Genomic DNA, 15,293 nt, shown 5'->3' on the forward strand with positions numbered 1-15,293 from the left:
CAGTAAGCGGGGGTAATTGGCGAACTTGGACTTTGAACCCTGCAAGTGTAACTCCTGGCAGCCAGCCAGCCAGCCAGCCCAGCCCAGCCTGCCTGTGCCCAGTGTTTGGATGCACCCAGGGGAAACCCTCCGACTTGCACCCAACATCCCGCACTCCCCCCTAGCTGCTTGCTCCTGCTACTGCTACTCCTCTTTCTTGCATCATTGCATACACATCTCGGTCATTCGACATTCTCGACTCTCGGCACACACCCATCTCACTCTCACAGCGACATCGCCGCAACAGCCGTGCCCTGTAGAGTTGTACATCACTCCCCCCCACCCCACACCGCCAGTTACAACCTCCATCAACGAACGACCCAAACACACAACTTGTGCGTGCTTTTCCCTTGGTTGTCCTTCCCTTGGCTCTTCCCTAACACCAACACTCTCTAGCATTGTCACATTCACAGCACGCGTAAAGCCTGCTGCCTGCCGCCTTGCACACAACGTCTGTTCACACCGTCGCCATCGCCTTCACCCACCACGGCACTCCGCCCGCGCGCGGATCTTTCATTATTCATTAAGCACTCCATTGAGACGGCGGTGGCCAACGTGCCAACAGCCAGCCATCCTCCTACTGTGACAACCCACCGTAACAATGGTAAGTCACGACCAACACGCAGCTCGCAACTCGCAGCTCACACTCTACAGTCGAACATGGCAACACCAGTACGACGCTACCCAGCTTCCCTATCACACAACGCCTCTGGCCCATCACGGCCTCCCCGCCCATCTTCCCAACCCCAGTCCTCCATCGACGACGAGGTTCCGGCACCACCAGATCAGCTTCCTCCCGTCCAACCTCTCCCAGAACTCGCATCGCTCGAACTCCTCCTACAGCAAGCTGGGTACAAGGAGACCCGCGTCTTCACCCCAGAGAATGAGCGGGTCCGTCGGCGACTAAAACACGATTTTGACGAAGACTCGGCCGCCGAGCTAGCCCACCTCTACTCGAGTATGGGGTTAGATCCTCGCGGTCCGATGCAAGTTCAACACCTCACAAAACCTGGCCCTTACCGTTCAAGCAGCAGCGTACTACGCAGCGTGGTGCTTCAAGATGCAAGCAGCGCTATCAACGAAAAGAGGCGTGATATCGACCCGGCGGCTGACGCCAGCCCTGAGGCCGCACAGTCGTGGTGGTCATCCACCCTGCTTGGCCGTGCCGCACAGACGGTTGGCAAGGGTATCGCGTCCATGAGCCCGCCAAACGACCAGGGTTCGTTAGAAGCTTCGACTGTCGGGCTCGGACTAGCAAGAGGTGGTCAATTTGTGCGCAAGACGAAATCCAACTGGGAGCTCGGGCTCCCTCATTCAGTGTCGCCTCCACAGCAGGAAGACATACCGCCCCGGCGCGTCGAGACGCTTCAGTTCTCCAAGAAGGAAGAGTTACCGCCAGTCGCTCCGCGTTCAAGAGTCCCGACCGCCTTTGCCGATCCCCCACCGTCAATCGCCGCCCTGTTCTCGCCGCCAGAGGAGAATGTTGCGCAGTTCGAGGACAACATGTTCGACGACGATGCGTTTGGTTTCAGCCCGTTACCAAGCGACTACGAAGCCCAGGAGGACGAGGACATGTACGCCGGGTACGACGTCGACGACTTTGATGGCTACGAGTCTTCCTCGACGCTCAGTGCCAGCCCTCCGATTGCCGCCCCTTGCGCCGAGGTCGAACGGCCCATGGTCGACTTGGTGTCCCCTGCCACGACCTTTGATGACGAGACGTTAGCGGATCCCGATGAGATTCTTCAGGCGGAGCGTGAGGCTGCGGCTATTGGCAAGCGCATCCTGGCAGCTACAGTCGAGTACGACGACGATGATTCCGACGAGGAAGTCGACTTGTTCCCGCCTCCTAGGGCCCCGGTGTTTACGGCCCCAGCGCCAGCCGTTGTGCGTTCACAGATTCCGATCGTTGAGATCGAGCCTCCCTCGCCACCAAGGGACATCGCGAGTGAGCGTATTGCCCAGGCAATGGCCGAGATCCTCTCCGACCCCCCGGCCCCTCAAGCAGTGGTCGAGCCCGTTGTCGTTGAACGCTCCGCCAAGCTTCGTGCGGCCCAGTCGACGCCGGCACTGGGGCGAGCCTCGGGCCAGCGTTCTGCCATCTCTTCTCGTCGCCCGCCCTTCCGCATCACGCCCGTTGCTGTGGCCGCACCTACTTTACAGCGACGATCGCCTGTCATTTGCGACTCGGTTTCCAACGATGCCGAGGACCTTCCGCCACTGCCCCCTGCTCCGGCAGCGCCAATCCAGAGCAACTTTTCGTCGATTGCCTTGCGTGCCCGCAAGTCTCTGACAGCACTACGAGCTGCCTTCTGGGCGGAACCGGTACCGGCTCTGGAACCAACCGCCGCAGTCGACGACGAGATTCCCCGCAACACGGCCACTCCGATTCTGACACCCCGTCTTGATTGGCAGATGCAGGGCTCCCACTTTGCGGGTTGGAACTCGGACTCGGACAAGCCCAAGCATTCGACGACCGATTCCACAGACTCGACTGGAACTGTTCGCGAGCTTGGCGACCCATTCGCGGACCAGCATGTCGAGATTGACTACACCAAGTCGTTCTTCTACAAGCCTGAGACTCCACCTCGCCCCAATGACAATGGCGGCAGTAGCAGTAGTGGCGGTTACCGGGCCGGACAGCCTCGCAAGCAGCGCTCTGTCAAGTCCCTCCGTGCCGCCCTTCTCATCCCAGTTGCACCTCCTCCGCCGGTGCCTCCCCTCCCACCAGCGTACCGCAAGTCTGGTGGACGCGATGGCACCCGCACCCCGCCTCGCGACATCAACCGCCACTTAGTTGAACCCCCGGTCATTGCTATTCATTCTCCTGGAGCCTGGGAGGAGGGCCGACCTGCTCGTCAGCTCATCCTCGAGGGCGAGGAGTGGGATGGCCACGACGTAGTTGCCAACTGGGGCTCGGGCGTCCGTCGCCGTAGCGGCAAGGGCAAGAGCAAGCGCTCCAAGGCCAGCAAGAGCCGTCTCTCAAACCAAGTTGCATAGCCGCGGTCATTGCACCGTGGTACCAGCTCAGGACACGCGTCTTGAGCCCATCACTGGACTGTTCCATAGTATTCTCCCTCCACACGTTACCCCATCCATCGATACCATCCTCTGGTCTCTCACTGCTTTCACGACAAGTCACCTGTTCACCGACCTCACGCCATACCTCTTTGCTTCCAAACACCCACACTGGCAACCTCAACACCCACCCCCGCATGCTCACTGCGCGTACGCTGTTGTCCTCATCCAGCCCGACACATATTTGGGTCATTGCATGACAGTTGGTACGCTTTTCGTAACATTAATGTATCACCATGCGGCGTTCAAGCCATTACGAGCGGGAGCATTTCTTTCGAATCATGTCTGGGTCGATTGTCAGGTTGTGTGGGCTCGTTGTGTTGTCATTCGGGACGCGTAAACAACCTCCATCTCGTCCATCTCATCTCACATCATCTCCAGCAATGAGCACATAGAAGAGACTTGATTACACAGTGTAGCAGCATACCCATAGCCCACTATCAGCACCATGTCGACCTACGCAATCTTCCCAATGCACCCGGCGCCAGCGGCATGGACGTTCACCCAGGGCTTCCTCGTCGGGCAGGCCGTCTTCCTGGCCCTGGCCCTCCTCTTCATCCGCTATGTCATCTTCTCGCCGCTCGAAGCGCAAGACACGGAGGGGTGGCGGCGGAGGCGGGACGAGCGCGCCAAGGTGGGTTCGCCGCGCTCTCGATGATCTGGTCGTCGCATCGAGCTCCTCCCTCCCCCTCTGGCTTCTCACTGACACGCCCCAGAAATCCCTCCTGTCCAACACGGCCGTGCCGCCCCCGCCCGCGTCCCTCCTCCTCAGCAAGACGGGCTACGAGATGGCGACGCACCCGCCCGAGTCGACCGACTGGGTCAACGTGCTCCTGGCGCAAGTGCTCCAGGGGTACCGGAACGACCTGCTGTCCACCTCGGGCGAGGAGGGCGCGCGCCAGCAGTTCGAGCGCTGGCTCAACCCCCCCGGCCGGCAGCAGTCGTGGCTGGTGAGCTGATGACTTGATTACCCCCAGCTGACGCCGCAGGACCCGATCCAGGTGACGGGCGTAAGCCTTGGCAGCAGCTTTCCCCTGCTGTCCAACGCTCGTATCCGCCCCGCCGATGGCCAGGGCCGTGTCCGCGCCGAGATTGACATCGACTACGCCGACACCGTCTCGCTCTCCATCTCGACGGCGGTCGTCATCAACTTCCCCCGCCCGCGCTTCGCCGTCCTCCCCGTGTCTATTGGCGTCGAGCTGCAGACGTTTGGCGGCACGCTGAGTGTGGTTCTCCACGACCCCAAGGGTGACCGCCAGCACCTCCACATCTGCCTCCTTCCCGACTTCCACCTCAACTTGAAGACTACGAGTTTGCTGGGCAGCAAGGCGAAGCTTCAGGGTAGGTGATGAAACTGGGTCTTCGGCCACCTGCTCACAACCCAGATATCCCCAAGCTCGAGCAGCTCCTCGTGGACCGCTTCCGCCAGGCCATCCAGGACCGCTACGTATACCCCAAGCACATTGCCCTCGGCCTCCCCCGCATTATCACTCCCAAGACGCCAAAGTCATCGCCGGAGATTGGCGTTCTGGACCTCCCCGCTCTGGCGGTGGACAACATGGCGCGGTCGCTCGGCGGGCCATCGGTCCCTCTGGCTCCAGGAGACAGCGCCAGCGTCAACGGCGACAGGCATGCTGCCGACACTGCGTCGACCCAGTCGTCAGATCACAGGCCACCATCAGCCCATCCGGAAGAGGACGACTCACCCCTCCACGCGCCGGTGCCACTCGGCCGGCCGCTGGGATCGCAGCGCCAGACGTCGCTGGCGGGCGGCAAGTCGGTAGCGGCGTCGTCGACATACGCTGCGTCAGCGCCCGCGCCGTCTATATCGGCGTCGTCGGCGGTGCGGCGCTTCCAGCAGCAGGGCGTCACGGCGCCGAGCGTTGGGAGCGTCAGCGGGCATCAGTTCCCGCCACAATTCCGGTACAGAGGGTTCGCGGCCCAGCAGCCCCACCTGAACGGGGGGGCGTCGTCCATAGCTGATCAACTATCAGACGACTAGGAGCCTGATGTATGCATAGAGCTGCTGTATGCGTTTGGTGCGCTTGCTGTGCATGGGCTTGTCGCCATCGGGCGAGTGACACTTCTCTCGGCCGAGCGTGGGGCGGCGTGGAGAGTCGTGGGTGACGTCAGGGATGATACCCACCACACCTCATTCATTGGCGGCGTCGCAGATGGCCGAGATTTGACTTTTGCTGGCCGAGATGGTGCGTGGGTAACTTTGAGCGTCAACAACAACGCCGAGGTTGACGAGTACTTAACACCACGCGGGGCAGCATGCGGGCCGTAGTAACACCAACAGCAGCACGCTCCTTACACCTCTCGCGCGGGAGACAGCATCCACCGGCCCGCACGTAGTAGGTCATCGGCACGCCCGGCACCATCGGCACGGCACCAGCATACCCCACCACCACCACAACAACATCAGCCGCGGCGTCGTGATTTTTCGCCGCACGCTAGTAGTATAAGGACCACGCGCGTCGCCTCAACATAACGGTGACACCCCCTCGCGCGACCACTTGCAAAGCATACCCTCCCATGGGCGACAGCGCACTGGACGAGGAAGGGCAGGCTTTGAGCGCGGCCGCGGTCAGCGCCGCACCGGATGCCCGACGGCCTTCACCTGGGGGGCACGGGGCAAGCCGCCTCGACGTGCCATATCCCCCCGGCCGGGCGCACAGCGACTCGGCGCCAGCATCACCCACGACGACGGCTGCGGACATGGCCGCCGACAAGGCCGATGGCGACGAGCAGCAGGCCGTGACCCAGGCGGCGGCAGAGCCCGCACCCGCCGCACCCGCGCCGGCGTTCACCGACGTCGCGCGCACGCTGACCGCCGCGTCGGGCAGGCCGTACTCTGCGTTCCCGAGCTCGACGCGCTGGCTCATCGCGCTCCTCGGCGGCGTGGGGGGCATCTTCTCGCCCATCAGCGTGAGTGTTGAGGCGCGCCGCACTGAGCATTGCTCACGCCGCGCAGAGTAACATCTTTGTGCCGTCCATCCCCGTTATCGCCAAGGACTTCCACCGCTCAAACCAGGACATCACGCTCGCGTTGACGGTGTATCTCGCGTTCCGTGGGTCTGCGCACGTCTTGGGTTGAGCGGCACTGACCCATACCTATGCAGAGGCCGTCACGCCGTCCTTCTTCGGCTCGGCAAGCGACTCCTTCGGCCGGCGCCCCCTCTTCCTCCTCACGATGATCATCTACATCGGCGCCAACCTCGGCCTGGGCTTCATGCCCGTCACCAAGTACTGGCTGCTCCTCTTCCTCCGCGCGCTGCAGGCGACGGGCGGGAGCGCGGTCATCGCGATCGGGAGCGGCGCGATCGCGGACATTGCCGAGCCGAAGGAGCGCGGCAAGTTCCAGGCCATCTTCCAGACCGGCGCCATGATCGGGCCTGCTATCGGCCCCTTGCTCGGCGGCGTGTTCTCGCAGGCTTGGGGATGGCGCGCAATGTTCTACTTCCTCGCTGCGGCGAGCGGGACGTTTGTCATTACATTCCTGTTGTAAGTGGACGAAGCAGGGAGGGGGAGGTGGTTCACGCTGACGCACGCCCCCAGCTTCTTCCCCGAGACGCTCCGCTCCATCGTCGGCGACGGGTCCATCCCCCCGCCGCTGCTCAACGCATCCCCGATTCAGATTTACCACAGCTGGAAGCTGCGCCGGAGCGGCGTCGAGCCCGACATTGTCGACCGCCCTCCGCGCCGGCCGGTGAGTTGCGCGCTACGAGTGCCACACTGACACTGCCCAGTACCAGCCCCTCTCTGCATTCACCATCCTTTTCGTCCCCGAGATCTTCCTCACCTACTTTGTCGTCAGCCTGCTGTACCTCGAGTTCTACTGCGTCATGTAAGCACGGGATCGCGTGCAGAGCTGACCCCCCAGTGGAATCTTCTCCACGGCCTTGGAACAAAAGTACCACCTCAACGAGCTCCAGATCGGCCTGTGCTACCTGTGCGTTGTGGAAGACCGCTGATAGGATGCAACGCTGACCCCACAGTCCTTCTGGCATCGGCACCGCAGCCTCCACCCTCATCGCAGGCAGGCTCGTCGACTACTACTACAAGAAGGAGACGTTGCGCGTCGGCGGCGACTACCGCCACAAGCCGCACGAGTTCAAGATTGAGCGCACGCGTATCCGCGTCATCTGGCCGGGCATGTCCATCTTCATCGCGGCGTCCGTCGCCATGGGCTGGTGCATGCAGGTCAAGGCGCCGCTCGCGGCCCTCCTCGTCGTCTCCTTCTTCCCCGGCCTCGGCGTCGCCGTCATCGCCATTCCCGTGATCTACGGGCAGGACACGATGCCGGGCAAGGGCGCGGCCGCGTCGGCGTCGCTCAACTTTGTGCGGTGTGCGTTCGGCGCCATCGGCACGGGTGTTATGTGAGTTGGACTGTGCCTCGTTCAGCAGCTGACTCCCCAGCCAAATCATGTACCAGAACCTCGGCGCCGGATGGTCGTTCGTCCTCCTCTCGGGCCTGTGCCTCGTCTCCCTGCCCCTCCTGCTCGTGGTGATAAAGTACGCCCCGAGATGGCGCGAGTGGCGCCGCAAGCGCGCCGTCACGCACCCTTCGCGCTGGAACCTGTTCTTGGGCATCGACCCGCTCGAGGCCAAGGCGCTCCAAGAGAAGGCCGCGCGTGAGGGCGGCGCTGCGGAGGTGCAGGAGAAGTAGATTGAGTGGCCACCATTTGCATGCATACTATAGATCACATACGCGAGGGGTGCTGCTAATAGGGCCGCGGTTAAGTCAGGCCACACTCGCAGCGGTGAAATCGGACAAGTGTTAGAGTCGCGCAAGCCTAAGTCGGTCAGTGGCTCCAGCTCAAGTCAGTCGCACAAGTCCAAGTCAGTCGAGCCAGTGCAAAGTGCAACCAAAGTCGAACCGAACCACACTGCATCATCCGATACTACCGAGCCAAGTACAAAAAGAGCAAGGCACCCGACCAGCGGGGCAAGCAAGAAGGTGGGGGCGAGGCAGCCCGGCCGAAGCAGGAACTCCTCTCATCGCGCCAGTCGCGGATGGGGTCAGATTGAAGACGACATGACCAGGTCGGGAGCAGTTTAAAGACGTGACTAGTCCGGCCGAAGCCAAAGTGCGGGGAGACGCGCTCTCACTGGGTAGCGGCGGCGGTGCGGAGGTCGCGGTGGGCCGGCTGGCGGTGGAGGGCACGGGGCTCGCAGCGGGGGACCTTGGGCTCACCAAAGTTGGCGACCTGCTCGTCCGTGAGGCGGTTGTAGCGCTTCGGGACGAGTGGAGCGGTCACCTTCGGAGCGTTGACCCACTCGTCGAGGGGCGCAGGCTGGGCGATGCTGGGCTTGGTCGCGTCGATGAGCTCAGCCAGCTCGACGAGGAGGGCGACGACAGCGCGGACGTTACGCTCGAGGTGGATGTCGACGAGGCGGTGGCCGAGGCCGTTGGCGACGTCGTTCTCGTGCCTCTCAGCGATGGCGTCGAACTGGGCGCGGCGGTCCTGGAGCATCTCCTCGGAGGCGATGCCCTTGTTGCGCGGAAGCTTGGCGGCGAAGGTGACGCTGCGAGCACGGACAGTGCCGTTGATGATGTTGTCAAGCTGCTGCTGGAGCGCAAACTTGTGAATGCGGGCCGAGGCCATCTGCACGAACGAGTTGAGCACCGCCGCGTGCTCGTGCATCGCCTGGATGTCGTGAGAGTGGCGGTGGCGGTCGTTAAGGGGGTCGGGGCGGTAGAGGGGGGAGAGGTAGTGCTCGGCCGTGTTAAGGGCAGCGATGCAGCGCGTGACGAACTCGGGGTTCTGCGAGATGATGGTGGCGATAGCCGAGGCGGACATGGTGCCGGAGGTTGTGAGAGAGGGTGTGACGGTAGTGGGGGTGCGCGAGGGCAGCGTGTGTGCGACGAGGGTCGAGACGAGCAGGCCAGCTGCAAATGTCTGAGGCGTCAGTCAAGAAGAAGGGAGGGGAGGGGGGTGAGCGAAGAACTTACCAAAGACCACAAGCGGGGGATGTGACGGTGGGGCGACGAGGCGCGGTGTGTGACGTGCTAGTCGGTGACGGAAGTCTGAGGTGTCAGTGACGAAGAAGGGAGGGAGGGGAGGGGTGAAGAGTGAGCGGGGGACTTACCAGACAACCAGACGAGGCGATGTGAGCGTTGCGCGAGGCAAGTGTGAGTGCGTGAGCTGGTCGAGAGCGACTGTGGCAGCGAGTGCGAGTGGCTGAGGCGTCAGTTAGGAAGAAGGGAGGGGAGGGGGGGTTAGCTGGGTACGTACCAAGATGACCAGTGAAGGCGAAGATGGGGGGGCAAGAAGCAAAAACTGGCTGCATTATATACATCTCTCACCGTAGAGGCCGTTTCCGGATCGGGAGGATAGCGCTCGAGCTGGTCGTTTGCCCAAACCACGAGCCAGAAAGTAATGCAAGGCATAGACTGGGTGTTGATGGCCACAAAGAGCACCGAGATGACGAGCAGAGCAGCGCCAGTGTGGCCGCGGCATCAGATAACACGGAGGACATGCCCATCGAGCGGGGGCAGATCGAACTCGACGTCGGGCGGACTCTGAGCCATCTCCGCCCGTTTTCGCCTCCCACCCCTCTCCCCCAGCGTCGCTATGCATATCTGCTGGTCAGCGCTGGCCCCCAGAACCCGTGCATGAGCTTGTCAGTGCTTGAACGGCCTTGCGGCGTCGTGTGGGTGACGAGCGGGGTCGCTGGCGGCGCTGGGTGGTGGGTTGGGCGGGCGCCTCACCCAGCCAACCCCGCCTCCCAACTCCGCCTCACTCCTCCTCTCATCGTCACAACACCTCCCTTGTCCACCACGCCCTCACCATGCCCTCGCCATCACCTCGCCACCGCCGCCGCGCCGCACACACCCCGCGGCACACCGCAGCGCCGAGCTCCGCCAGCGACCTCCGTCAGATTTTCCAGCCAGCCACCCTCCTACCGCTTCCCTTCCGGATTGGGACACCACCGCCGCAACGGTCCACAACCGTCCATCTTCCTCTACAATTGGCATTTCTGCATGCCCGACGGCGTCGGAGGACGCTTTGGGATGCAGAGGCGTGCATGCATGCTCCGGCAAGCACGTGCGTGAGTAGAGTGAGTTCCGCCCGAGACCAACACGGCCGCCGCTCAAGGCCCCCGACCCCGAGCCCCCGCACCGGTCCCCGAGCTCCGTGGTCGCTGCGACTCCGCGCCAGGATGCTGCAGTGGCGGTGACGCCTCGACCTCCGAGAGGTGGCGAGCGACACGGCCAGCCTGCGTGACGGGAGCGCGCACCGGTAGCCCTCGCCACCCGCACTGTGGGTGGCGAGATGCGACACCCCCGCGCCGACCGAGGTCTTCTCCCACACCTGCACGATGGCGCTCGCACACAAGGCTCGGCGTCGGTCTGTCGGCAGCAATCGCTCCAGGTCTGCCTGGGACCAGGGGATGGGAATCGAGAGGCCGCACAGGCAATGCTACTGCCCCTCACCCACTGCTGTGGCCATACCTCGTCGAGCCCCCGCGAGCGCTCACCTCCACTAGAATGGCCACCGTTCCAGGTCTGCGAGCAACAAGAGGCGGTCCTCAGACCATACTTCACCCGTCTGACAACGTCGGACCGCGGGTTGACCTGCACGGTGAGTCCCACTTCGCCCACCGCAGACTGCGTGCCTCAGCGTGTGTCCCACCGTCGCCTCGCCGTCGCTTCGGCTCCACAGTCCCACGCCCACACCCCTTGTGTCATGAGTAGAGTGACATCAGCGCCCAGGCGCGAATTAGCCTCGCAGGTAAGCTCCTCACCCCCTACCGTCGTCCACACTATGGGCTGCTAGCTCCCTTATCCTGCGGCGTCACCCACACCGCCTGGAGGTCAGCTCACACACAGGTTCGCAACCCACCTTCAACTCCACGGTCTGCTCGACCTGCATGTTGCCTCCGTCCCTGACGTCCAGGAGCTCCTCGTCTCCAACACTGGGGCTGTTGACCCAGCGGCGGACTGGTGCGAGCTGCTCGGCGGTAAGCCCATACTGGCGGTACACTCTTGACGGGTCGGCACCGGGTGGCAACACCTTGAGCTCGTCCAACAATGAGGTGAGCATCGCCGCGGTAAGAGTTCCAGGCGGAGGAGTGACCGTTGGTCGGGTGTACTCGTCCTTGCGGGCATTCAACGTTCGCTGCGCCCTCGGGGGCTACAGATCAGCAAGAGCTCAACAATCAGGTAACGTACTGTGCGGACGAGACGGCTGACTTGGGGCACAGCGACAGGGCCTAGCCTCGATAGGTTGGCCAAGAACTGCGGGTCCATGGCATCCTTGAGGATGGCTGGGAGGGTGAGCTCGGCTCACACGTTGAGACGACAGGGCTCACCATCGTCCTTCTCGCCGCTGAAGGATGGGCCGGGCGATCCCCCGGGCCGCTCCCTCAAGCCGCCGTACACAAAGTCCTCTTGGGGTGCGGCATCGACGGGCCGGGTGGAGGAGGAAGGTGGAGGGACGGCCTGTTCGACGGCCTCCGACACGGGCGGAGGAGGAGGAACGCGGGTCGCCGCTGGCAGCGGGTGCACTGCGCTGGGCGTCTTGGTTGGCAGGCTGCGTGCTGCTTTTGATGATGAGGCACCCATTGAAGTTGTGGCGTGGTGTGTTGGCCAGTTGAACAGTCCGAGATAGTCACCGGTTTCTCCGGTTCGAGCAGTGCGACAGGTTCGGACGGGGTCAAACTCGAGTGTGGCACTTGGGCGACAAGGTGGGAGTTTGGGCCTCGGTGAATGGCAAGCTACTACACCCCAGATACACCTCTGAAGAACTCAAAACTCGGAGAGCCACTGGTTGAGGTACATGTGTACTATCCTAGATGGATAGATCTACTTAGCTTGACTTGGTTTGCCACGTACTTGAGCGTTTCCTGTACCTTGGCCTGAACTTGTTCAATCCCACCACCCCACTCACCCTATGACGTTTGAGCGGCACCAAAACCGCCGAACCGCCCAAGTCCCCCAGATTACCACGTGGTGTGGACCGTCACCCCGTCGTCGACGACACCGCAACGCGCAACCGAGGACAGACAAGCGACATGCATCGCCGCCCTTCTCACTTGCACACACCCGCACACCATGGATACCCCACTGTCTGGAGAACGGATCGCCGAGGAGAAGGCCTTTGCCAAGCGCTACCTCGAGTCGCTGGCCTCGCGCAAGGTCGAATACCCGCCCGACTACTCGTCTCCCCTGGACAGGCGGCCGCGCAGGGTGCCCGCGATCAATGTGCCGGTTGTCGTGCCGCCAGACTATGCCGAGGAGGAGGGTGCAGTGCAGGGTGGGTAGCTAGCTGTGCATGGTGACTAGGTGCTAACCCACTCCCCAGACGCACCCATCACGCTGACGGTCAAGTCGGCCCGCCCGCCCCTCATGCTGAGCATCTCCGCGCACCCCTCCGACTCGGTCACCGACCTCAAGGCGCGCGTCGCTGCGGCCCCTGGCGCGCCACCTGCCGACGCGCAGCGCCTGCTCCTCAAGGGCAAGGTGCTGGCCGACGCCAAGCTGCTGAAGGAGTACGACCTGGCCGACGGCGCGGTCCTCACGCTCATGGCCAAGCCGGGCGCCAAGGTCGCGAAGGAGCCCACGCCGCCGCCTGCCGCTGCGCCTGCAGTTCGCGCAGCAGCTGTCGCCCACGACCTGCCCCAGCTCACCATCACGACTGACTCGCCAGGCGCCAACCCCACCGACGTGCCCGAGTACCAGCAGAGCGAGCAGCCCTCCCCCGCGCTCAGCACGGCCGCGTTCCACGCCGCCATTGCCAACCCCGACTTCTGGCAGAAGCTGCACGCGCTCGCCCAGACAGAGTTTGCGTCGCGCGACGACGCAGACTACGTCCTCGACACGTTCCTCGTCGCTATGAAGGGACGCTTGAGCGCGACCGAGGCCGCCAAGATTCGCGACGTCGTCGGCGTTGCTGGTGAGTGTCCGCGGCGCGCTGTGGCCATCGGAGGCTAACGAGTGCGCGCGTGCTGACAAGTCTGCAGGTATGGGCGGCGGCGTGTGATCAACAAGATAGCAGCAGTAGGATGCGTGCCCAACCGATACATGTCTGCGCCGGCACGCCGTATGGGGGACAAGTCTCAGCAGCAGCAAGTGCATGTGGACGAGAGGACCTTGTACTATAATAGGTCATGCATATGGTCATGAGTGATAGTGCAGTGCGGTGCGGCAGGCAGAGGAACGGTTCACAATAAGGAGGGTAGGTATGGACGATACTCTTCGGCCACGAGGGTCCGTGGTTGCACGCGGTCCACCAAATCCCTTCCATAAGTCGCCGCAATGTCAGTCCTGAACTATTCTAATGCTCCGCTTCCCCGCCATGCAAATGACCATGCACCAAATGTATGAGAGAGTAGGAGGCATGAGCTAAATCATACATTGCCTATACAGACCGTCATACGACGAAACAAATGCCTCTGAAACCGAAAGATGAACAACTACCCGCTTAGAGCGAGATGTCGATCTTCTTGGCGTCCTGGCCCGAAGCCTTAGCGCGCTTGCGGAGCTTGGCAACCGACTTGTTGCCACGGATACCACCGCCCCAGTGGCGACGGAACTCGTCGGCCTTGTCGAGGTAGTTGGCCTTGGCGGCCGAGACAAGGGTGGCGAGGGCCTGAGCGTCCTCCGAGCGGACCTCGGTGATGGCGGCGACGGCCGAGGTCTTCTTGTTGACAACAAGACCAAGACGGGACTTGCCCTTGACGATAACGTAGGGGACACCCATCTTGCGGCAGAGAGCGGGGAGGAAGACAACGAGCTCAATGGGGTCAACGTCGTCGGCAATGACAACGAGCTGAGCCTTCTTGGCCTCGACAAGGGCGACAACGTGGTTGAGGCCGTACTTGACGAAGAGGGGCTTCTTCGAGTCCTTGGTGGTGGCGTCACCCTTGGACTTGGCCTCGGCCTCGGCGAGGAGACGGGCCTTCTTCTCCTGCTTCGACTCGGGCTTGTACTTGTTGAGGAGCTGGAAGAGCTGGGTGGCGGTGTTCTTGTCAAGGGTGTGCGAGAACTGGGCGATGGCGGGGGGGACCTTCAGGCGCTGGTGAAGGATGACCTTCTGGCGCTGGAGGCGGACGTACTCGGGCCACTTGACGAAGCGAGTAAGGTCCTGCTTGGGGGGGAGGTCACCACCTGGGGTTCGAGTCAGTTTCGGCTCCGTATGTGGTGGGTGGCACTGGGTGCTCAAGAAAACTTACCAATGCCGAAGGTGCGGGTGCGCTTCTCGAAGAGAGGGTTCTGCGCGGCCTTCTTGGCGACCTTGGTGCCGTAGGGGGCAGCAGCGGGCTTCTTGGACTTGGTGGTAGCGGCCTTGGGCTGTGAAAGTGTTAAAAAGGGGGTCATTGAGACGAACGCCAGCCCGGTTCCCTTCAATAAAGAGGTACTACAGGGCATCACGTCGCTCTAAAAGAATACTCTAGACCGAGGTCGTCGAGACAATCTTTGGCAGCTCGACTGTCCAACCTGGCTACTCCCAGGACAAGACCGCAGAGGGTTCTTTTACGGTGTCGGCGTCGGAAGATGGCACCGGTCCGAGGACACAAAAGTGGGCCAGAGCTCCGTGCTCAAGGTCATCACGAGTGGGTGACTCGCTCGCAAGAGCACCTGAAGGCATAGCCATAGAGAGAGGCGGTCAGCACCTTGGTTGTTCGACGAGGCAAGCCTCGATCAAACTGTACCGCCGCTGCTTCTTCTCATCGTACCGTTTTCTCGTCGCACGAGAGCGAACGAGTTGGTCTCGGCGGCTTGCCGTTCATGCGACGACTTAAGCGTGCTCCGAGGCGATGTGATGCCCCACCGGGAGCCTGGTACTTAGCGGTAGATGCGCACCATTTTGGATGAGTGTCGAGTGACTTTTGATGGATGAGGAAGACGAAGTGGTGGGGAGGATGGGCTTAAACTTGGCGGGCGAGCAGGCAGGCGCCTAAGCAAGTCTCCAAGCTGGGCGTCGGATCCGAGCAAGTTTTGACTGTCGGATGTAACATGATGGCTAACGCCGACAGTCAAACGTCGGTTTGATTCCGTTTCAGCTGGTGAACGGGAGCAAATCTCCCAGCCAGGAGGATCTTTGCCCCTGCGTGTGGTGTGTGAGCCTGCCTGTAGCACCCAGCCTGTCCCTGCGCCTGCCCGCTGCCACTGCCTGGCTGCTCGCCGACATTTGCACCTTCAGCGTGGCCTTTACTCTCCTAGC

At 62.5% G+C, this 15,293-nt stretch overlaps 6 protein-coding genes across 6 annotated transcripts; 3 read left to right on the forward strand and 3 right to left on the reverse strand.

Annotated features, from left to right (window-relative positions):
* Window positions 1-218: 218 nt before the first annotated feature.
* LOC62_02G002467 (uncharacterized protein) lies at window positions 219-3,039 on the forward strand (the record flags this gene model as incomplete). Its single annotated transcript, XM_062768977.1, has 2 exons — window positions 219-374; window positions 694-3,039. The coding sequence occupies exon 2, from the start codon at window positions 700-702 to the stop codon at window positions 3,037-3,039; it is 2,340 nt and encodes a 779-aa protein (XP_062624961.1). The 5' UTR covers window positions 219-374; window positions 694-699.
* A 443-nt stretch (window positions 3,040-3,482) lies between these two features.
* On the forward strand, window positions 3,483-5,119 carry MMM1 (Maintenance of mitochondrial morphology protein 1; the record flags this gene model as incomplete). Its single annotated transcript, XM_062768978.1, has 4 exons — window positions 3,483-3,751; window positions 3,834-4,067; window positions 4,107-4,458; window positions 4,503-5,119. Exons 1-4 carry the CDS (start codon window positions 3,566-3,568, stop codon window positions 5,117-5,119), a joined length of 1,389 nt encoding a protein of 462 aa, XP_062624962.1. The 5' UTR covers window positions 3,483-3,565.
* Window positions 5,120-5,838: 719 nt separating this feature from the next.
* ITP1_0 (Itaconate transport protein) lies at window positions 5,839-7,789 on the forward strand (the record flags this gene model as incomplete). The annotated part of the gene is made up of 8 exons (XM_062768979.1): window positions 5,839-6,048; window positions 6,095-6,191; window positions 6,243-6,624; window positions 6,679-6,829; window positions 6,870-6,967; window positions 7,004-7,072; window positions 7,119-7,499; window positions 7,540-7,789. 8 exons carry the CDS (start codon window positions 5,839-5,841, stop codon window positions 7,787-7,789), a joined length of 1,638 nt encoding a protein of 545 aa, XP_062624963.1.
* A 439-nt stretch (window positions 7,790-8,228) lies between these two features.
* LOC62_02G002470 (uncharacterized protein) lies at window positions 8,229-9,516 on the reverse strand (the record flags this gene model as incomplete). The annotated part of the gene is made up of 3 exons (XM_062768980.1): window positions 9,360-9,516; window positions 9,214-9,305; window positions 8,229-9,023 (listed from the first exon to the last, which is right to left on the reverse strand). The coding sequence occupies exons 1-3, from the start codon at window positions 9,421-9,423 to the stop codon at window positions 8,229-8,231; spliced, it is 951 nt and encodes a 316-aa protein (XP_062624964.1). The 5' UTR covers window positions 9,424-9,516.
* A 1,221-nt stretch (window positions 9,517-10,737) lies between these two features.
* LOC62_02G002471 (uncharacterized protein) lies at window positions 10,738-11,710 on the reverse strand. Its single transcript, XM_062768981.1, has 4 exons — window positions 11,440-11,710; window positions 11,300-11,394; window positions 10,971-11,261; window positions 10,738-10,935 (listed from the first exon to the last, which is right to left on the reverse strand). The coding sequence occupies exons 1-4, from the start codon at window positions 11,690-11,692 to the stop codon at window positions 10,891-10,893; spliced, it is 684 nt and encodes a 227-aa protein (XP_062624965.1). The 5' UTR covers window positions 11,693-11,710; the 3' UTR covers window positions 10,738-10,890.
* A 1,712-nt stretch (window positions 11,711-13,422) lies between these two features.
* Window positions 13,423-14,985, reverse strand: rpl8 (60S ribosomal protein L8). The gene is made up of 2 exons (XM_062768982.1): window positions 14,302-14,985; window positions 13,423-14,236 (listed from the first exon to the last, which is right to left on the reverse strand). The coding sequence occupies exons 1-2, from the start codon at window positions 14,495-14,497 to the stop codon at window positions 13,551-13,553; spliced, it is 882 nt and encodes a 293-aa protein (XP_062624966.1). The 5' UTR covers window positions 14,498-14,985; the 3' UTR covers window positions 13,423-13,550.
* Between the last annotated feature and the right edge of the window lie 308 nt (window positions 14,986-15,293).

The sequence above is a fragment of the Vanrija pseudolonga genome, chromosome 2 (genome assembly GCF_020906515.1).
Source record: "Vanrija pseudolonga chromosome 2, complete sequence".
Lineage (NCBI taxonomy): Eukaryota > Fungi > Basidiomycota > Tremellomycetes > Trichosporonales > Trichosporonaceae > Vanrija > Vanrija pseudolonga.